Raw genomic sequence first — 23,073 nt, forward strand, 5'->3', positions numbered from 1 at the left:
TTTGAAAAAAAATTTTTGTATCCAATATGGCGGATCCAAGATGGCGGCCAAAAATGTATACCCAGTCAAAATGAAGTTCTTACTACTCAACAATGATCTGACGTGGTCCGGAGATGATATCTTTAGAAATGTAGAAAAAAGTAGGGGGGGAACTCATTTAAAATTCACCCTGTATAGGCACTATTATAAATTTAAGTTTGTTTCGTCTAAACCTTCCAAACATTTGACTTAAGTAAGTTTGGCTAAAATATGTTCCGCCGTTATTGTGTTAATGAGTTCGAAAGTTTACATTGAAGTCGTTCCCAAAGAGCTTCGCTTCGCTCCACTCATTACTAAATGGACTAATTAATTTTAATCACATTTCTTCAGAGAATATTCTCAAACATTCAAATAAGAATCCTTCAGAATGACAGCTGGGGGTTCTACCTAATGATAAAGAGAAAATGATCAGTATGGAACATAATTAAAACTTGTACGCGATATGGTGGAAGACGTCATAAAGGAGGCCTTTTCCCGAGAGGCAGCGCAGATGTTCAAATAGTTTCAACCCTTCAAATAGTTAGCGAAATGATAAAGAGTGACGTTTCCTCTCAAGACTATCTGTTTCTTTCAAGGAGGTCATTGGGAAAATCTACCAAATCAGAAACCAAAACCAGCCATATCGGACTATTAGAAGAGGGGGTGTGTTTTATATTTTTATATAGGTCTTTAAATATTTGTAATATAGTTATTTTTTTATATTTTTTTGTCATTGCAGCTTCTGATTTAGCTCCAAAAAAATAAGTAGTTTGATTTATTGCTCTATGATCGTTCGTTACTGAGGTATTGAGAGGTAAACACTTTACGGTGTACCAATTTTATTCGTCCTATTGGTAATCAATAAAATGTCATAAATATAGTTATTTCTTGACACATCTGAATTAAACTCGGCATGAGAGAGAGAGAGAGAGAGAGAGAGAGAACAACTTTATTACAAAATCATCAAGATTTGAAATGGCGTCAACAATTAAACAAATAGATTTCAGTACAATAACAAAGCAATTATTGTAACAGTTAAAAGTCATTCAAATCAAAGTCTTTCCAATTTAAAAATTCTTCAACGGTGTAAAAAGGCCGAGAAGACAACCAAGTTTTCAAATGGGGCTTCATTTTTTCAGCTTTGGAGTAATTCTTGAGCTCCTCCGGCAGTGCGTTATAAAGCTTCGCTCCTAGGTATGAGGGTTTTCTTTCAAAAAGTTGTTTGCGGTGATAGGGTAGGTTATAGTTCTTAGCAAACCTTGTGTTGTGTCTATGAACATCGGAATTTTTAGGTAGACCTTTCCTCATTGACAGCAGTACGGTTTCATAAACAAACATCGACACCACTGTCAAGATTTTGCTCTCCGAAAAAACTCTTCTGCAGCTATCTCTTATTTGTAGTCCATTCATGGTTCGAAGAGCTTCCTTTTGTAGAATTAATACCCTTTCGAGATTGCTGACTGAAGAGCCACCCCAAAGAACAATTCCATATGTCATACTGCTCTCGAATAGCGCATGGTATGCAACCGTCACAGCCTCTGGGGTACCTATTGCTACAATCCTTCTGATAGCAAAGATGGCGCTGTTTAGTCTTTGACAGAGTGAGTCCACATGTTCTCGCCAAGTAAGACCTTCGTCAATCACTACACCAAGATGTGATGTAGAATTGTGCTTATGAATATTGGGCAACCCCACAATGTCCTCTCTTTGACTTCCAAACATTAGCTGTTTAGTTTTGGCTTCGTTGAAAACAAGGTCATTATTATGACAGTATTCAAGGGCACAGTTTAGGGCTATAAAAGAATTCACTTCCAAACTATCAAGCGATTTATCAGCAGAAAGAATTACGGTGTCATCTGCGTACATAAAAGATAGTCCGTAAGGTGTGATTTGCATTGGTAGGTCGTTTGTAAAAAGGATAAAAATCACAGGACCAAGCACCGAGCCTTGGGGAACACCTCTTGAAACAGGTTGCTGGCTAGATCTAGTGCGAGAAATTTCCTTATTGGTAATGTGCTGGATTTCTACAATTTGGAATCTATCTTTTAAATAGCTGGAAAACCATTGAAGAGCAACATCCTGTATTCCGAGTGATGAGAGTTTAGACAAAACAAGATCATGAACTAAGCAATCAAATGCTTTGCTTAGATCCAGAAAGATAGCTGTTACATTGCTGCCTTCTTCAATTCGATCCGTTAATGTTTCCACAAAATCAACTAAAGCTGTAATAGTTGACCTCCCCTTCACAAAACCATGTTGGTTCTCTGTGAGAAGCTTGTTGACTTCAAGATGTTGAAGAAGCTGTGCCAAAACCACCTTTTCAATAATCTTTGAAAAGGTGGGGAGCAATGAGATAGGTCTGTAGTTTCTCATGTCATCTTTTTTTCCTCTCTTATGTAATGGCATGACCTTAGCGACTTTCATTTTTTGTGGAAACACACCATGGCAAAGCGATAGGTTGGTGATATGAAGAAGAGGCTTGATGAGTTCTTCTGAACAAAACTTGACAGCCTTTGTCGATATATCATCAAGACCTGAAGATGTTTTTGTTTTGAGTGAGTAGATGATCTTTCTTATTTCAGGTTCTGTTACAACAGCTAGCTTTTTAAGCTCAATGACATTCCTATGTTGATCAATATGTGCTGTTACAAGAGTTATTGGTGGATTTAGCTTCAGCGTTTCATCAGCAATTGTTGTAAAATATGTATTAAAATAATCAGCTACTTGTGACGGGTCATTCACATCAACTCCATCCACTGATAAAGGGACACATGATGTAGTTGATGATTTCTTCAACTTCCGTTCACTGTTGATGATATCCCAAACTGCTTTGGATTTGTTGTCAGCGGTTATTATGTGTGTGGTGCTATGAACACGACGAATTTCTTTCAGCCTCAGATCATATAATCTTTTGAAGTAGCTTGCTCTTTGTTTTTCTGCCAAATCATTGGTCAACAGGAAAATGTCATAGGCCGCCAGATACTCCCTCTTCATCTCCATGGTCTCTGCATCGTAGACAATCTTCCGTGAACTTCTAGGTCTTCTCGTCCTCTTCCGCGGACAGGCTGAATCAAGTGCTAGAATAGTTGTTTTAATAAACCGGTTGTAGGCTTCATTAACATCATCACTACTCAGTATGTCTTCCCATGACTGAAGAGATAAGATTTGCTTCAGCTGAAGAAGGTTATTGATGTTTAGATGTCTTCTAGTTGAGTTGATTGAATTAGCCCTGTTCACAGGCAGTTTAAGACTGCACAGCTGAGCAGTGTGGTCAGAAATTCCAGCATATAATTAGGACGTCAGTTTCCTCAGGGTTAAGGTTTGTGCAAACAGCATCGATAGAGGTTGCTGATCTGTTGTTGCCAGAGATAGCTATCCTTGTTGCAGGTAGAGGTACTCTTCTTATATCGAAGGAGGCGAGAAGTTCATCAAACCTGGTCTTTCTTGTTGAGGGCTCCAAATTATCGATGTTAATGTCCCCCATCATGAGGAAAGATGCATCACTTGTAGCAGTCGAGCGAAATATCTCTTCGAGGACAGAAAGTGCTTGTCTCATGTTATTCACACAGCTTGAAGGTGGTCGATACACTCCAATCAAGTTAAGACTTCTCTTGTTACTTAAATTTATTTTTACAGCAGCTACCTCACAAATGAGAGGAATGCTGTTTTCTTCTATCTCCAGACTATGAGTTTCGTTTTGAAGATTGATGTTCTTGTATATTGCAACACCACCTTTGATGGTAAAATCTCTTCCAAATGCTGCAATCAGTTCAAAATTTATGAGTCTTGTGTTTTTTATTTCTTCTTTGGACTGGCCATGCTCTGTTCTTACCAAGAAGTCAGGATTTATGGACTGAAGAATATGGTTTAAACGTTCAATTTTGTTCTTGATTCTATCTGTGTTTTGATGAAGGATTTTTATGCTTTTAGTTTTTTCATTAAACGATTTACAAAGATTCTTCGATGTTGAATCTTCCAATTGTGTTTCTTTACTTGGTCTAAAAAAACATGAGCTTCAGGTTCTTCTGATTGTGGTGAGCTTGAAATCTGATTTGGTTGAGGATTTAAACAACCCATATTTTCATTTCCAGGTACAGTTTCTGAGTTTTCGGGAGAGACTTCCTTGGGTATGACATCTTCAGTATTACACGGAGTTCTTAGCTTCATAAGACTAGAATAGAATTCAAAGTGACTATTAAAAAAACTCTTCAACAGTTTCCTCAGGCTTGCGCAGGATTGCTCCGACAGGGAACCCTCCATTTTCCCTTTTAGTTAAGACTGGAAAGTCATTAGAAGAGAGTAAGGCTTCAGAGTCAGATTTGTGTGTACATGTGACTTTAGTCACCGATTGAGATGTGTAAGACAAATCCTCAGTCGATTTTTCTTCTTGTTGAGGGGGTTTATGTTGTGCAAAGATGGCGTGTTACTGGTATTGCGCATGTTACTGCTTGGCATGTTACTTTATCTAGATAAGATATTCTGTATACTACCTTAAAAAGCTTCATTCAACATTTTATTGGCAGGAAACCTGCATATTCACTTCCTCTATGTTATTCTTATGAATGGATATTTTGAACACTTATTTATGGACATAAGTTGACAAGTTTTGCATTAAGGCAGAATTTCCCAATTACGTTAGGACTTATTAAAGGTGAGTCGGTGGCTCAGTTGGTAGCGTCACAGACTTCGAGCCCAAGGCAGTGATGTCGTGGGTTCGGATCCTGGTCACTGCCACAAAAACTTATCAGTACAGTTCACCTTCGCACTGTACCGGCTCACCCCTTGATTTGCTGGATACGTTCCACGCACAGATCTGTAGTCTATCGGGACGGGCAAATGCAAGGATATATATATATATATATATATATATATATATATTAAGCGTTATACATTCTCTGAATATAAGAATGTGCTACAATGGGTCTTAAGCTTTAAAATGACAACTCAATCGTAAAAATCGACGAAGTAGGTCGGGTGAAAATGGACTGTTACAGACATAGACATAGACATAGACATAGACTTTATTTGCACAAAACATTCCATACATGTCATAACATTTAGAATAGGTGCATTGTCAAAATTAAATTCATACATAAAATATTTAACATTAAAACTTTTAACTTAAAATTAAACACTAAAAAAAAAAAAAAATTCTAAATTGTAGTTCTGTAAAAATCTTCAATTAAGTAAAAAGCCTTGTCAATAAGAAAATTATCTATTGTATCTTTAAATTTGGTTTTGCTTAATGACTTATAGCATGGCGGAAGCACATTGTACAATCTCAGCCCAGCGTACAATGGAGATTTTTCATATAGGGTCAAACGGTGTCTGGGGAGTCTAAATATATTTTCATTTCGGGTTTCATACCTGTGATTAAAATGTATTGTTTCTGGTAGCTCATTTTTAACTGAATGTATGTAATTTAATAATTCTAGAATATACAACCCCGTTAATGTATGAATTCTTAAATTTTGAAAATGTTTCTTACAAGAACTGCGTGAATGAGAGTTGGTAATAATACGAATAATACGTTTTTGTAACCTGAATAAAGTTTTAATACCAGTAGCTTGGCCCCATAAAATTATGCCATATCTTAACACTGACTCCACATAAGCATGATAAACTACTTTAAGTGTCTCAATAGAAACACAGTCCCTTAAATGTATGAATAAAGATGATATCGACCTAATTTTGTTACGTAAATAATTCAAATGTGAATCCCATTTAACTGCGTCATCCACGTAAACCCCTAAGAATTTATGAGCTTCAACTAAATTAAAGGAACAGTTTTCCATATTTTTGTGTCTAGTAGAAAATTTAATAATATTTGTTTTTTCAACATTAAGTTTTAACCCATTTTCTAAAAACCATTGCTCCATGTCCTTTACCACACTTTGCAGAGAAGAAAACATTTCAGCTGTATTATTATTTTTGATCAAAGCAGTAGTGTCATCGGCAAAAAGAATTAGTTCTTTATTAATAGCTTTTGGAAGATCATTAATGTAAATAAGAAAAAAAAGTGGGCCCAATACTGAGCCTTGGGGAACACCTGTGGATATAATTTCCCATGGTGAATAATGTTTGTTGTTATCTTCTAAAATTAAAGTTCTTTGTTTTCTTTCAGAAAGGTAAGATTGTATTAAAGAAAAGCAACTTCCCCCAATCCCATAATCAATAAGTTTTAGCAACAGGAGTGAGTGATCCACACAATCAAAAGCCTTAGACAGGTCACAGAAAACACCTGCTGTGGCCTGAGACCTGTCCAAGGCCTCTGCAATCTCATTAACAAACTGAGTAAGAGCAGAAACTGTGCTTAAGTTTTTTCGGAAACCAAATTGTTTATTGTAAAATAAATTATTACTTTCAAAATAATTAACTAGTCTATAGCTTATTACTTTTTCAAATATTTTAGAAAAATTACTTAATACTGATACTGGACGGTAGTTATTAATATCTGATTTTGAACCTTTCTTAAAAACGGGAGAAATTTGGGAGTACTTCAGTTGATCCGGAAAAACACCATTCTTTAAACACTGATTTATAATAAGAGATAAGGGTTCGGAGATAATGTCAGCAGCAGATTTGATCAATTTAATTGGGATTTCGTCCCAGCCTACTGAAATTTTGTTCTTTAGAGAAAGGATTATCTTTTTTATTTCATCTTTATTAGTGGGGCTAAGATTGCACAATGTAACCCCACCATCACTGCAGTATGATTTTACAGACGAATGAACACCATTGACAGAAGCCTTTTTGATAGCTTATTGATAGATAATTTTAAACATGACAACGACATATCCCATGCTTTATACTGGATATAAGAAGCTAATGAATAACCGAAGAGCCGTTTATTTACATAAACCAATTAATGAAATCAATTACAACAATGCATCTTGGCCGATACGTAGCGTAGCTGACCACGGGGGTAGATTTCCGGGGGTAGATGACCGGGGGTAGATTTCCGGGGGTAGATGTCCAGGGGTAGATGTCCGGGGGTAGATGTCTGAGGGTAGATGTACGGGGGTAGATGTCCGGGGGTAGATTTCCAGTCGCGGGCTGTTTCTCGACTGTGTATCGGCCCCGCACCTCGTGACGTCAAAATGACGTAGGTGTTTTTTCATGGGGGTAAATATCCGGGGGTAGAATTCCGGCGACCGGAATTGTATGAAAGAATGAGAAAAAACTTTATTCTTTCCCTTCAATTTGACGTTTAATTCCTTTAATTATCTTGAATAGTCCCCGAGCAACAACCGTTTGAAATCCCGGCATTCTTTTAAAAACACCCTGTATATTATATGACATTATGGTTAAACTGTGTATTATAAATTGTATAATAACATTTAATCGTGATTTCAGACATATTTGGTCAGTAAAAACTCAAATATAATCACCTCAACGTACATTTAATCTGTTTTAAAAGTAAAATCTTTATTAAAATCTAATTTATCACTTTATAAAACTAGATTGCAAGTTAAGTGTAATATAGACTTTTGAAGAATATTTCTTCTTGGAAGGCAGCCATATTGGTATTCGACCAACGTTGATCGTGGCAACATGCGTTTTCTTACTGTCCAAAGTGTCCTTAACAACAATCAAAAGGGAAAGTGCGTCCGAATAATTTTGCATACTCAACTCCCACCAGGGCCTGGTCTAACAAGGCTGGACACTGGTCTTCTAACTGCAAACTCTTCAAAATGGCTTAAAGCTATACTGTATTCAGTGACGTAGCCAGGATTTCAAAATAGGGGGGGTCGACCGACCGGGGGCCCCAGGTAAAAAGGGGGATCCGGGAAAATTTTTAAAAATATAGGCCCTAAAACGGTCTTTTTTAGCTCTCTTGGCATTGAAAATAATCAACCCCAACGTCAATGATATATGATTATATAATTTTACATTTAATTTAACAAAAAAATATTATATTTAAGACCGGAAGGGGGTGTCCAGACCCCCAGGACCCCCCCCCTGGCTACGTCACTGCTGTATTACTTAAAACATCCTCACTGCATGGAGTTGCCTTGTAGAAAAGGTCAGATTTGCTCATAGTTGTAATTGTGACATGTCCGGATGCAAATTTCCTGTCTGGCAGGGGGTAGGGAATAGGAGTGGACAAAGTCCAGCTAGGCATAGGCTGTTGCTCACTGTGTTAATATTTCAGCTGATGGGATTTATTTAATGCCTTCAAAACCCTGATACAAAGTCATGACAGCATAGTAAATAATGTTGCGTTCACATGGGAAGGAGCTCCTAAATTCATATTTGATCTCATAATGATCATGGCCAGTGATCATTCAGAACAAGTATTAATCACAATAGATAGCTGTATTTGCAATGACTGAAACTACTGAAACCACTGCGCCGATTGAATGCCACCAGTTGTTGTTATAGTGGAATTCACTCGGTTTTTCATTTGACTGAAAAAATGACTGGTTTTAAAAACAACTGACTATTGTTTTTTCCAATCAGTTGTTCCATCACTACTAACTACTACAACTAAAACTACTAATCTCAACAACAACTAACTACTATGTACAAGCGCTAAAAATCTGTCTGATTGAGTCTAGACAGGGCGCAGTGTTGTTGCGTCACTACCGCAGAGCTGATTCGAACGGTGCGGCGTGGTGAGATCAGTGACTATCCTCATCCTCTAGTACCGAGTGACTATCACTGTACTTAGGGGCTACCTAACTTTAATTTGATAAAAAATAGGTTATTGTTTATTAAAAATTGTTTTTGCAAGACTACGTCACTGTAAAACAAAATAATTTTTCACAATAAAAAAAATGTTGTTCACTTGATTTTTTTGGTCTTTGGAGGCCCCCTTGAGCCGGGAGGCCCAAAGCGATCGCCGACCAGCCACCTTTTGATCGAATTCGAGCAAATGCGAAGTATTAGAGGTGTTATTTTAAAAAGAATAACAGTAATGATTTACGATGACTTTAGAAAAGTCGACTCAAAGATTATGGAAATACTCACGATGTACATAACAGATCGATATACTAAACATTCTTGTAAATATGTTATAATTTTTCAAAAGCTGATTGTGTTTTTGTGTTTTCTACAAATATTTCCCACTCATAGCCGCATTAGGTTGTCCGCAATAATGATTAAAAGTGTTAAAAAACCATTACTTCTATTTCTTCTACTTGGAGGTGTTCTATGACTTTCCTATGTTTCCATGGTTTGCAAATCAGCTTTTCAATGATTGCTCAATAAATGCAGCACAGTGTTAATTCAGTTTTCTTTTTATTATATGAATTGGCCAGGCCTTCTCGCTTTTTTCCATTGTAATATTTACGTCAACCCAAATTCAAATAGTAAATATTTCATTTCAATAAGTCAGTAAATCTTTGTAGCTAACATTTCCTTAAATTGCAACCAAAATATTAACAGCAATTAAATGATCCAGCTGATCATAATGTAAACAAATATGTTCTTCATAAGGATAACGTGGGAACTTTAAAAGTTACTGGGGCAGAGCCCAAGGGACTTTTTCTAAAATGTAACATCAGTTTGCAAATCTACACATTTAGACGAACATTTTGGTATATAATAAGTGGGGTTAAATCTTAAAACAAAAAAGCCTTATTGTTCACAAAGTTTCATGTAGTGTATTAATATTGACAGATATGCTACACTCATTACTGAAACAATGTATATATGTATTTACTTTTATTCAGGAATAAATGTTTTACAGCATAAAGTAAGTTACAAGTACCAAGTGCACAAAAAATCTCTGCCACCACAGGATTTCAGTATTTGCCAGATCTAGAGCTAATAGAGATAAGAATCTGATGCAACGAATCTGGAACAACTGGAGCAGCCAAATCAAATATGTTTAACTGAACAGTTGAGGAATTGATAAATAAAGAAAGAGGTTTTACAAGTGTAAAAAAGTATAATATATAATGGTATATGTACATTCTTCATACATCAAACTAAACTTATCTGTGGATAAAAATAATAAAATGCTCGTTCCATAATAAAGTCACAGGGATGAGATGTTCAAAAACTTAATTTCTTTGTGTATCTAACAGTACTGTGCAAAATGAAAGTAAAATAAATTAAATTAGCAAGGAGCTTAACTCACTAAACTATTTTGTAAACACAGTACAAAGTAACCATAAAGTAATCCTAAAATTAATATACCTCAAAACACTTGATGAATAAATAATATTTTAACATAATCTTTACTTACTACCTTTAGTGGAAAGTGGAAATTCATACGAATTAGACCATGCTATGTATGATTATTGACCTATTCATGTTAAACCAGTTTTACCTTTTATAAGTAAAATTTCAAATTTTTTGTATATTTTTTTTCTCAAGTTAAATAAATATAAATACTGTATGGGTTGGTAACATACACAAACAGCAAGATACAGCACACAGCGGTTTTCTGCAATAATATGGACAAAAAAACATTAACCATCAAATTGAGCAAACTCAGCATAATTATCATAGCAACTATTATCATAGAAAATAGAGATACAATGAAACATGTTTTTATTATTTCCTTGGTATTTTGAACTGTAATTTGTACAGCAATGGGGTTGTTTTTGGAATTACATACTACTTTAAATCAAAATCGTTTGGAGCGTTTTATAAAAAAATCCAATTTTTATTTTATTTTATAGGAAAATTGCCATTAAAATAAAATAAAAATAAAACGCCTGGAGATACCGTGGATTCTTGGATCATAGGTGTGATCTGTGTACACATCCACACACACATAGAATTCACTTTGAAAACCACTGTGTTGGGCTCAAGGGGACCTAAAACTCAACTTTTGTTTGAAAACAATACTTTCTCTCAATTATACTGTATAGGAGAGAAAGTAAAAATGAACTTGGCCCAACTCAAAATGGCAGCATGGGTTAGTCAGGTTTCACCTTATTCTCCTTACATTTAACTAAAAATCGTAATATTTCAGCTAATATTCAATCTTTCTGAACTGAAACCATTTATTCAAGTTTGACCGTAGTATACTCACGGGTCACCCTGTATATATAAAAATGTGTCAAAGATTAAATTAAGCATTACAGTTGTTAAATACAGTGAAAACATGGAAATATTGTATGGTGTAGAATTATTTTTAAAAAAATTTCCCATGTTCGCAAATATACCAGTATCATCATTTGTCAAAGGCATAAGAAAAATTATTTAATCTGTATTTGGTATAAATTAACTAAATAATTTGTAATATCAATCTGATACAATGACCACAAAGTTCATAAAAAAGGCACTTTTGTTAAAAACTAAAGTAAAGTAGCTTCAAAAGAGATAATTTTATCAAACTAAAGTTTTATCTATATCAAATGTTACATATTATGTTTACCTAATTGTTTTAAATAAAGAAGAAGAACCACAAGTTTGAATTCTTACAAAATCATCAAAACGTTATAGAATTGTAGCACATTAGTTATGAATTTAAATGTCATATTCATAAAAAATCATTTGAAGTTGTATCGTGAGAAACAAGTTTTTTGCTTGTTCCTATACTTAAAAACTATGGATTCTTCACATAAAGTCTTAAATAACATATGCTTGACACATATAAGATTAGTACCCAAAACACAATTGAGCAAAAGGCTGCTTGAAATACTTTTACACTGAAGTATGAATTAAAGGCCTATATTATCCTTAAGGAACATAAACTAAAATCACAGCCCGTAGTAAAATCCCTATCGGATTCATTGTAGGTAACAACAAATATTTTACTTTCTTTTAGGGTACATAACTTTGATCCCTTGGGGCGGGATACCGTCATCTTTAGGTTTCCACATTTTTGGGCCACATTTTAACAATGGGGAGGGCATAACCAACTGTACACTGTTCAAGTTTTCAAACCTGGCAGCTCTTGTTTGACTCACTCCCTCGAGAGAAGGGTGGTGCAGAGTTATTAACTCTGTTGTATCTGAGGATGCTGTTTCACAGGCACTCACACTACTCGTTCCAGTTATTGTTACCGGTGTTGCACTTAACGGAGTCACATGAGGTACGGGTTTGGGCATCTTTGAGAGTTGAATGCGTGTTCCTCGTTGTGTCACTAGAACTTCTCCCCTAGGTTTTAAACTTGTTAAACCGCCAGGAGAAAGTAGGGTAGCCAATTTCTTTATTGGAATCGGTTTAGGCTGTATTGGAACTGGTTTAGGGGCAGTACTTGTGTTGCTGAGTTGTAGTGAAGGTATTAGGCTGATTGGTTTGGAAAGGGAAGTTTGTTGGATCGGAATAAACTGTTTGCTGGCCAGTCTACGATTGGAAAGATACTTCTCAGGGACAGGATCTGTTCTGCTACAGCCACTTTTGAACTCACTAAACAACGGTTCGTAATCACACTCGTCAACTGCAACAAATTCTGTTTCATTTGCCAGTCGATGTTGCTCCATAACGGCCGGTGACAGGACCAAGGCCACAGGGGCTGGACTTTGTGCCTCACAAGGAGAACTAGAAGTAGTCGCTGAAGTTTCTTCGTTCAATAAACTTGTGCGTTTTTGTAGAAGAGACCGCCGCTGAGGATTCCTTTTTGGTTTAGGAAATATTAACATAGGTCTCTTTGGCTTAAAGTTTGATGATAGTATTTCGATATCATCATCTGAATTTTCAGACTGCTCTTTTGTCGGGGGAAGCCAAATAACTTCTTCTTCTTCTGATTCAAGGACAATAGTTTCCTCTTCATTGTCTGTAAAATAAAGATTTTCAAACTACATTAGTTAAACCATTTAAATGCCAAAAGTCATATCTTAAAACTGAAGCCTGATATGTTTCACAGTCGAACATTGGCACAAAATTTACAATTTAAGGTTATTACATATATTCTAATGTTATACAGGGTGTTTTTTTTTCTAAACACAACCCAAAAAATTACAACTACAGTGAGACTTCTCAACAACAAAACAAGCTCAGATGATGTTATCCAGGTTTTCTTGACTTCATTGCCAATCAGCTAATATGCATTTTTGCGTACGTTTATGTGAGGTTTTGTGTTATTGAGAATGTATTGTTAATAAGACACAACATGGTGTTAGTGTATTGTTTGTTAGTGTATATAACGTGGTGTCACAAATGCCACAGATAGTGTATTGTAGTTCTACATTTTTACTTTCTTTCCCTATAGGCCTAGATAGTATATGGAGAAAGTATTGGTTTCGTAAAAAAATTTTGTTTTCTAGAGATCTAGTTTTCCTTTATTCTTGACAGATTTATGAATAGTTTTTTTTTAGGTACTGAAATTACATCTTGAAACTTTATTTTAACACTTTCTTGGCATTAAACCAATGATTTACTTTTAATGTACAAAACACAATGTTGAGTCTTATTCACAATAAATTTGCAAAAACACTAAAAACGACTTGTATCAATGATTGGCAATAAAGTAATGAATACATGGATACCAAAATATTAGCTTGATTTGTCGTTTATTTGTCTCACAGTACTTGTAATTTGGGCAGTGTAAAAAAAAAAAAAAAAAACAATACAATCTTAACAAGGAATAGTTAATTCACAATTAAAACAAATCCTTTATCCCCAAAATAATGAGAAACGTTTATTTACCTACACAAAATTATGAGGTTTGAGTAATGTATGATAAAAAAAAAGTTATAGTGTTTATTATTTTTTATAAAATGTGGTCAATTTTAAGTAGATATTTCCAATAAGAACTCAAAACAGTTAAGTTTTCTCTCTGCTTGGCCCTTTTTTTACATGGGAACATTAATGGGACTGATCCTAGCTCAGGGAAAATCAGAAGTATCCTTTGAAAGCAGTCTCTGCTGCTCTTCACCATGGCGGTTTGTGGGAGAGCACTGTGAAAAGCATGAAATACCACTTAAGACAAGTTATGGGAGACCCTGTTCTAACGCTTCCAACAGTTATAACTAAACCTGGTTATTATGTAAATTAATGTTAATGGAATGCACGGCCGTCACCTAGGTGGGGAGACCGCCCCGGGCACTGCGGCCAGGGGGGCGCTGTGGAAGTGGCACCTTGGAGGGTGCGCGGGTGCCACGGCAAAAGTAATACAACAAATTTGAAAAAATTAAGTTAGATGTACATGCGTGTTTAGGAAAATTATGTGTAACTGAATTTAAAAAAAATATGTTGTATGCATTTAGTGAACAAATACATATTATTTCACACCAATCACTTTATGTATTTGCAACATTTTCCCAAATTAAATATATTTTATAAAAATGGAGTAGCTGGATTTGCTTGTATACTAGCCTACTTTTAGTTTGGTAATAATAGTCTAAGTAATAATAAAACCCTATCCCAACTTAATTATCTTAATATAAATCAATATTGCAATGTCGCAGTGTCACTCTGTACACAGAGACAAGGACCTCAAATATGCACATGTTGATGTGTCGCCCCTCCCCTACCCTCGACTACCACTACCCTAATCACTCATTTCTCCTACACATCATTCATTGTGTGTTTGGGGGGGGCGCCAATAAACCTGATAGAATGAACTGTGGAACAGGTAAAAAGCAGACCCGTTTTTGACCCTGTCCGCACCCAAGGCAAAACTAATAGTAGCACCCCTTTTCAATATATATAAGAGGGTGTCCATCAACCGGGAAATCCAGCAATCATGCATGAGTTTTATAACCGGGAATTATGCGCAAATTTTGTATTTCTACCTGGAGTTGTCAATATACTGCGATTGCGCATGACAACAGTAACGTTTCTGTGACCGCGGGAGAAAGTAATATGTCTATATGATCAGAATTTTTCGCGATCGCAGAAGACGATGATGATATCTTACAGAGCCGCGAGGGATGATCAGAATATTGCCGCGATCACGGAAGACGGGAAACATCAAGAATTCAAATCAATCAATTAATTACATCCACGAGGGATGATCAGAATTATGCCAGGATCGCGCATGACGATGATAATGTCCACATGGTCGCGGGAAAAGATAAGAATTTTGCCTCATTCGTGGCATGATCTCCATTATGACCGCGGGAGATGATTACCATTTTGCCGTAGTCGCGGGAGGCGATTACTATACATACACTTATGTCCACACGACTGCGGAAAATACAGTGGAGTCCCAATAATCCGAACTTCGGTAATCCGAAAGTCCGCTTAATCCGAAACCAAATAAAATATATTTTTTAAATTGTTTTTATAAAAAGATTAAAATTTTAAAAAATTTTTTGAAATTTTTTTAAATTTTTTGATTTTTTAAGTTTTTTTAAAATTTTTTAAGTTTTTTTAGTTTTTTTAAGTTTTTTTTATTAAATTTTTAACACAGTTAGCTGTACCTTGTCAACGTATTCTGTAGCGGCCGGGCGAGATAGATTTTCTTGTAGAGTATTTTAGTAAATATTTCACCATTTTTATTATTACTGTAACAATTTTCATATTCGTCCGCCAAATCACAAATAGATGTTATTACTGTAAGTGATAATGCTGCAGCCACTAGGTCTAGCCTTAAGTAATGTGAAAAACAATCCCGGGCTCGTGCCTGCGTCCTAAGACGAAAAAAATTTCAAAAATAAAAAAAATTTAATTTTTTTTTTCAAAATAAAAAAAAAATAAAAAAAACGTTTAATCCGAAATATTCGGTAATCCGAAATGGGCCCGGTCCCAACCATTTCGGACTAACGGGACTCTACTGTAGAATTTGCTGCAATTGCGGGAGACGATTACGATGTCTACATGGCCGCGAGGGATTATCAGAAGTTAACCGAGATCGCATGCAAATACAACCACCATTTATTTATTTTCCTTATAAACTTTTTGGTGCACCCCATAAAAGCCAATTGCCTCGTGCCCTAGGCACGTGCCTACTCGGTAAATTGCCCCTGGTAAAAAAAACGGTTATGTAGGGGCCTATATATGTTTTTGAGGTCTTATTTACATTGATGAAATTATCACCAATGTGCACTGGTTATATAGGTAGGGGGTTTCTTTTCTAGCAAAAGACAAGTTTTGGGTTGTATTATTTTTGCTTACTGTGATTCCTTAAATTCGTTCCAGGTCCACAGTACTGATAGCCGGGTATGTGAAATTCTACAGGTAAAATACCCTGTATCTGTGTAAAAGATGTTCTGTGAACATACAGGGTGAATAAAAAGTCAAGACTCCCCCATCTAATATGTTAGAATACAGTATAGTCTTCTTGTACACAGACAAAGGGTATTTTATCTGTAGAACTTCACCGACCCGGCTATCAGTACTGTGGACCTGGAACGAATTTAAAAGATTAACAAGAGGTGATCCAGGCATAAATAAATTGGATGCTGCATGCACAAACCACGATATAGCATACTCAAGATAGAACTATAGTAAAATATACACAGACACCCTTTTGGTGGTCGTGCAAACTTAGCACATAGTTTCATTTTAAGATTTTGAAAAGTTTTAGTGTCCCCAAAAAATTAGGGATTATGGGCTCAACAGGAGATTTCTCTATATATAAGAAATGTTAACCTTTAAACATTACCAATTTAATTTTAAACAGTATGATTTAAATTGGCATTCTGTTAATTACCTTTTTTAACCCTCCCTTATGACAGTGTGTGTCTGGATTTAAATCCGGATCTTCGGATCCTAATTTTTTAAGACCCGGATCCGGTACCAACATTTTCTTGGATCCACCCATTTCTAATATAAACCAACTTTTTCTTTGCTTCAATAGAGAATGTGTATTTGTTTAAACTGAGTAGGAAAATGTAAACACATTTTTTGTTGTTACTCACCATTATCATCAATAAGGTCAATTACCGGTACTTCTCCAGGGTCTGAAGAAGCTGGGAATATCTTGAGATGTGGTCTGGAGGCAGCAATGGAGCGCAGTTTGGACTTGACCAACACACCTTCTGTCGGCTTCTTATTGACAGAAGGCTTGTGCTGTTTGTTGACTTCAGGTGAAGTTGTGTCTATACTGTTCATACTTCCACTACAACTTCCACTACTGCTGCTCATTGACAACTGTGATGATGGCCTGTAGGTTAGTATGGATAGTTTAGGAACAAGTTGGAATAATCTTGTTACCAGAAAACTTAGCCGGCAAGAATAACAATTCCTTCTCTTTACTGAACACTAAGTTATAAGTTCACATAAAATTAAAATTCTTCACTGTTATTCAGCACTTCTCATGTTGAACTTAATCATTAGAAATTATTTGACAAGAAATCAAATCTGTCCTTGTTGTCATAAGCAAACACAAATTAAATCCAAATGAAATCCAACATGGCACTATTGCAAATCTAAAAATATAAAACTATTATTGTAGAAAATCATATTTTGGAGAGGTCACAGTTCTTGCCTTGGAATAGTCTGGCCATAAAAAGTAATAGATAATGATACCTGCAGTTGAGGATCTATTGGTAGATATATACTTAGAATGCTGTTTAAGTCAACGCTAATATATAGGCCTACAGGTGTGTTTTTTTTAATTAGTTAGAGTATATAATATATATAGAAAACCAGGTATTCAATTTGAGATGTTTGATTTTGTTTGAATCATTAAATGGTGTAGGCTACTTGATATTATTTTCAAAAAATACCCAAGAGTAATAGTGGCTGGTGACATCAATAGCAGTGGCTGTGCGTGGTTAATATAATTGGATGGGCTAATGCTGGATGCCGTGCTTACCGGAGAACTGTCTACATTATTAAAATTAGCTTTTCTTCAAAATAATAGTGGTACTTATTAAAAAAGTCATATATCGTAATACTACTACACTAGAGACTAACACAACATACACGGAACAGCAGAAGTCGTTATCACGGCTGCACTACGCGTGAATCAGACTGAATGACAGTGACAGCACTGAACACTGAAATGAACTGACGACACTGGCCGCCGGGAACCATGATATATGACTTGCTCCGCTGGACTGAGTGAGTGAGTCTAGAGACAGTGTTCTCCTATTGGCTATCCCCGCCGAGCGTAGCCCTAGAGACGCTATTGTGACATTACTCTCGTATTGGCCGTTTGGGTACAGGAACCTTTGTGTCACATGAACCTGCATTTACGCAATGGTATCACCAAGGGATAGTTGAGATCAGACCTGCCCGCTCGTTACTCAGTGCGCATCTATAATGCCTTCAGGTTCACTGACTCGCACACTGTTAAAGTTAATTTAGTGTTTTATTTTATTTTAATAAACTATTTTTCCCTTTTTTAGAATTATTGGTGGGGCTTGGCCCCACCTGCCATTATGGAGGTGCCGCCACTGATCAATAGTAATGTTTTTAAAAAGTCTCCTGGGTATCAAACACTTTTTTTCAATTTTTATACTAGAGTAACTCTGGATGGTGAAAGTAGTTTTTATATTTACATCAATTCCAAGAAATAGTAGGTATAATAAGAGAGACAGTTCTCTTATACTCAATTGTTCACGATACTCAATTGTTAGAGATCATAGGTTGCACAGTAGAAAATATAAATTATGTTAACCCTCCAAGTGTCCATAGTTTAGGCCTTAATGTCCACCTATTTTTGGCGCATTTGCAAGGTTTTATTAAAACGGATCTGAGAAGCTTAAAACAATGTTAATTCTAATGTTCTATATACCATTTTGTTTGGAAAATCATGGGCTTCAATATTATATATAAAACATAAGGAACATTTTTTCAAAAAAAAAAAAATTTTTTAGGTAAAAAAAATATAACTTCGAAAATTTTCAAAAAAAAAAATAAGTTTGCGCCTAATGAAATTGTATAAATTATAGGCCTATAAATATTTGAAAATAGCCACTTTGTTCTAAATTTTATGAGGATTACAAATATATAATAATATAAGGAAGTATATTTGCAAATAAATAAGTTATGGGCAAAAAACTGATTTCAGTACATAGCGTTTAGCTAAGAATGCATAGCCTAACCATAGCTAGGAATCTGGCTGATAATTTACATCAATATCACTACCTACTTCTTCAGGATCATCAACCAGCACTTCAAAACCACTTAAATCTTCTTATAATGCACCACGTATATCACTACTTTTGATTTTTAACACTAAAACAATGATAAACGTAATAAAACACATCAGTCATCGGTCCGGGGGAACCTAGCTGTTTACAAATACACGCACGTCAGCTGTCTGCTACAATATTTTCAGAACTAAAATGAATAGCGCTTAGAGACAGACATCTGGAGACAGCTTAGAATGTAACGGAAAGAACGATACCTAACTCGATCCAGTTCAATCCGATTCAGTCAGTTATAGAGCCTTTGCCGTAAACGATGTCTGCTTGTCGAAAAATCGGCAAGTAACACTATACAAAGTGTGGTGCTTGCCGAATTTTCGTCAAGTAACACTGGGAGGGTTAAACCTCGAACACAATAAAAACATAAACTTACACATCAAAATGTCACCAATTATTAATTAATACTATTTGGCTCAAGATACTTGGTCTGAACTATATTTTGCACCTGTTTAATATAAATATAATGTATTGTTAAATATTTTCACTTATTACTATTATTTTTGGAGAGTTTACTCGATGGCTAAAAAGCTGGATCACTCCACAATTTTCAAGCAAAATAATAATTTAGATTTATACAAATTAAAACAAATGTGACATTTTATGAATAAGTTTTATAGTTTAAGATTGGGCAAAAATGATCATTCATTCATTTCATTTTGGTAATAGTATATTACGTTACTAGTCCTGAAAATAAGTGTTTACCGGACGAGTGTGGTCGTTCCTGTGCGAGACGAAGTCGAGTACGGGATTACCATACGAGTCCGGTACACACATTTTGGACGAGTGACGTACGATAGTTTACGCCATACTACTAAATCTGTACAAATCCTTATATATTTCCACCAACTAAAGGACTAAAATCACTAGTTATTGAGAGGTTATGTTTTTGTTTATAACCACTCATTGCCACCTAAATACTAAATACAGTACAATCAGCTGATTGGTGTCCGGTAAAACTCATTGCAGCACAGTAGTACGCAATGAAACCCCATTTGAATAAGCTGGTTGCAAACAGCTGTTTTCTGGACTAAATACTTGCGTAGGAAGTTCGTCAAAATAATGTAGTGTGGCGTAAAAGAAATTTCATGTGATTTGATTATTTAAATTTGATTTATGACAAAGAGAAGAGAGGATGCTGGTGAATCATTGATGAACTTCTTGCTTAAGTTGATGAAAAGATTTGTGAAGAATGTTTATTAAAATTGTCACTTTAATTACTTTGGTTACCACAGATTTGGTGCACAATGGGTGCTGAAATGCTTTTAGCCTACCACGAAAACGAGCAAATGGAGGCATCTTAGCCATTATGGGTGGTTCTTAATTGGATTGGATCGTAACTAGTGACAAAACATGTGTGAAAAATACCAAATTATTGTGAATAGAGGCAAACAAATTTTCCCCCAAAAACAGAAAAAATGCTCACAAACCACGTCAAACATAATGGTAACAGGTTTTGGGACAGGCCTGATGTGCTTCTGATTGATTATCCTTAACATGGTGCAATAATTAGCTCAGAGCCGCATGGTCAAACTTTGCTCAACCTTAGGGAAGCAATTCAAAACAAACAAAGAGGTAAGTTGACGTCCAAAATATAAGAAGGATTTTTTCTACTTAAGTGTTTTACCTGTTAATTTTTTTATTTATATTAGTTAAATCACAGCAGTACAGTAAAAGCTTGCTAATCCGGTAGTTTCATCTGTCCAGCCTAAAGGTCAGAACAACCTTTTTACATGATATTTTAAACATTTTAAGTGTTCCGATTCGATTCGTTTTATCGTAAGAGCCAGAAAACCCTCTGATTTCAAACCCGGTACCTATAATTTAACATACCCGGGCCCCATGATGTAGGCCGAAGCACATGCACCAACTTTTGGCACATCATGGGAGGATAACTTAAGGTCATCAGGCTCACCGGCTGCCGAAGCAACACTTCGGAGAGAGGGTTTCCCCTCAATCCTAACCAGGGATACCGGCTACTTGTTTAAGCGTCACTCCACCTAGAATCCACCTGGTACGAAACCCTGAAGAATCGCAATGGAGTGCCCTGACACATTTAGTGCAAGCAACACTCGGGACCTATCCAATCCCTGACAGGCCAAGACCCGCCATCAAAGCCAGGAGGAAGGGGACCAACCCCCTATTTGCACCACTAACCCGATCGAGGCCATCCCATTGCTGGGAAACCAGAGATAACCAGGGCGATAGATCCCCAGATACCCCTGGCGGGCTTGATCCCAACACCCGATCTACTTCGTTTGCCCATCTAGCCCAACATCACTGCCAGGCCATCAGGGTTTCCCAAAAGGAGACAGGTTTAGAAGTGGGACCCACCCGGATGAACCTATCCACCAAAGGTGGCGGACACCCTTAACTCAATTGAGTTCCAGGGAGAACCCCCCACACTCTAGATAACCATACCTTTCGGGCTCAGAGACAGGGATTGGCTAATGGAGTGCGCCCAGACGTTACCCTCACACTGCGGAAAGTTACGTTCCCCTAGAGTGTCCCCGTGAGCTTACAAGCACCGAGTGAACAAACCGTAATTGTAATTTCTTTAATGGAAATTTTAAGTGTTCCACAAACATCGGTTTGGGGGCTTTAATTTTACCATTTTAAATATACTAAAATTATAGAAAGCACAATAAAACTGGGAAAATAGCTGGCCGGCAAGCCAACTTTTTCCTTTTGACTCAATATATTTAGTAGTATTTTCAGTAAGTCTCATAGTAGCGGCTGTTTTAGTAATCTGGCATTCTCAACAATCCGACACCGCCAAAGTCTAGAACCAGAACGTACCGGATTATATAGCCTCTACTGTAACATAAATAGCTTACCTTGAACCTTGATTCCAATATTTTTCTTTGAAAATTTGATGCATATATTTGGAATTGCCAGGAAGAGTTTTTGTATGTTCGATTTCTCTTATTTTCATGTCGGACAGATATTTTTCATTCTTGTCCCTAAAAGTCAGTCAATTAAAAGTTATATACAGGGTGGAACGAAGTTAGTGTTAAAAAATTGTATGTGTTAAACTACTAAGTATTAGTGACAAAAATAGCACCAATTTAGGTTTACATACCCTCTCAGGTAGGCAATAACGGACAAAATGAGATTTTTTCAAAATATATTTGCTTAGAAAAAATTGCCATAAGTGCACTACTAAACATTGTTTTTATTTCAAATATATTGCCATTTTCACCCTGAATAGTCAGTGGTTAACCGACTATTTTATTAATTTTCAAATTTTACCTAAATAAATCAAGCCCATTATAGGTACCGTATTGGTAAGATTAAATATTGGGCTGTTAATTACAAACATTACTGAATACCTACCAGTTCTCTTAATTAACAAAAATTAGCAGGTCTGTTACTATTTTGTAATAAATAAACGGTATCAGCATTCTGACACATACTTTCTCCCATAAGTTTGTCAACAACCTTTATCATGTGTAAACGGTGAGAGTAAATATACGGAAATGGGATTTGTACAATTTTGATCAGAATTTAAAGGACTATAACATACTAAATTTTTATCAAAGATGTTCGAGCCAATTTTGGGAAATCCGATTTTCCGTTATTTTATGGGGTTTTTATGGGGAAATAACATAATTTACAATAACTTTTGAACCGTAATTTTTACAGAAAAGGGATTTGTACCATTTTGATTAGAATATAAAGGACTATAACATACTAAATTTTTATCAAAATCGTTCGGGCCATTTTTGGGAAAATTCTATTTTTCCGTTATTTTATGGGGTTTTATGGGAAAATCCCCATTTAAAATCAAAATTTCTAAAAAATAAAAAAAAAACTATCAAAATTGTAAGGACCATAACCTACTATGTTAAATCAAAACTGGATTTTTGTCTAAAATCCTATTTTTCGTTATTTTATGTGGTTTTTATGGGAAAATAACATAATTTACCATAACTTTTGAACCGTAATTTTTACAGAAATGGGATTTGTACCATTTTGTTCAGAATTTAAAGGGCTACAACATACTAAATTTTAATCAAAATCGTTCGGGCCATTTTTGAGAAAATCTGATTTTTCCGGTTTTTTATGGGGTTTTATGGGAAAATCCCCATTAAAAATCAAAATTTCAAAA

General features: G+C 35.7%; 2 protein-coding genes across 3 annotated transcripts in view; both read right to left on the bottom strand.

Annotated features, from left to right (window-relative positions):
• Window positions 1–1,053: 1,053 nt before the first annotated feature.
• On the bottom strand, window positions 1,054–4,278 carry LOC128984348 (uncharacterized). Its single transcript, XM_054403657.1, has 3 exons — window positions 4,092–4,278; window positions 3,350–3,777; window positions 1,054–3,168 (listed from the first exon to the last, which is right to left on the bottom strand). Exons 1-3 carry the CDS (start codon window positions 4,276–4,278, stop codon window positions 1,054–1,056), a joined length of 2,730 nt encoding a protein of 909 aa, XP_054259632.1.
• Window positions 4,279–9,937: 5,659 nt separating this feature from the next.
• The window catches only part of LOC128985912 (uncharacterized), a 54,829-nt gene continuing 41,693 nt past the window's right edge, over window positions 9,938–23,073 (bottom strand). For both annotated transcript variants that reach the window (XM_054405896.1, XM_054405897.1), the window contains 3 exons: window positions 21,800–21,925; window positions 16,728–16,972; window positions 9,938–12,697 (listed from right to left, as the gene is read on the bottom strand). In XM_054405896.1, the coding sequence (XP_054261871.1) occupies window positions 11,733–12,697; window positions 16,728–16,972; window positions 21,800–21,925 (1,336 nt within the window). In that variant the 3' untranslated portion in view covers window positions 9,938–11,732. The remainder of the gene's footprint in view (window positions 12,698–16,727; window positions 16,973–21,799; window positions 21,926–23,073) is intronic.

This window comes from Macrosteles quadrilineatus, unplaced genomic scaffold (assembly GCF_028750875.1).
Source record: "Macrosteles quadrilineatus isolate MER2022 unplaced genomic scaffold, UCM_ALF_1.0 Scaffold_2__2_contigs__length_208266976, whole genome shotgun sequence".
Taxonomy (NCBI): domain Eukaryota; kingdom Metazoa; phylum Arthropoda; class Insecta; order Hemiptera; family Cicadellidae; genus Macrosteles; species Macrosteles quadrilineatus.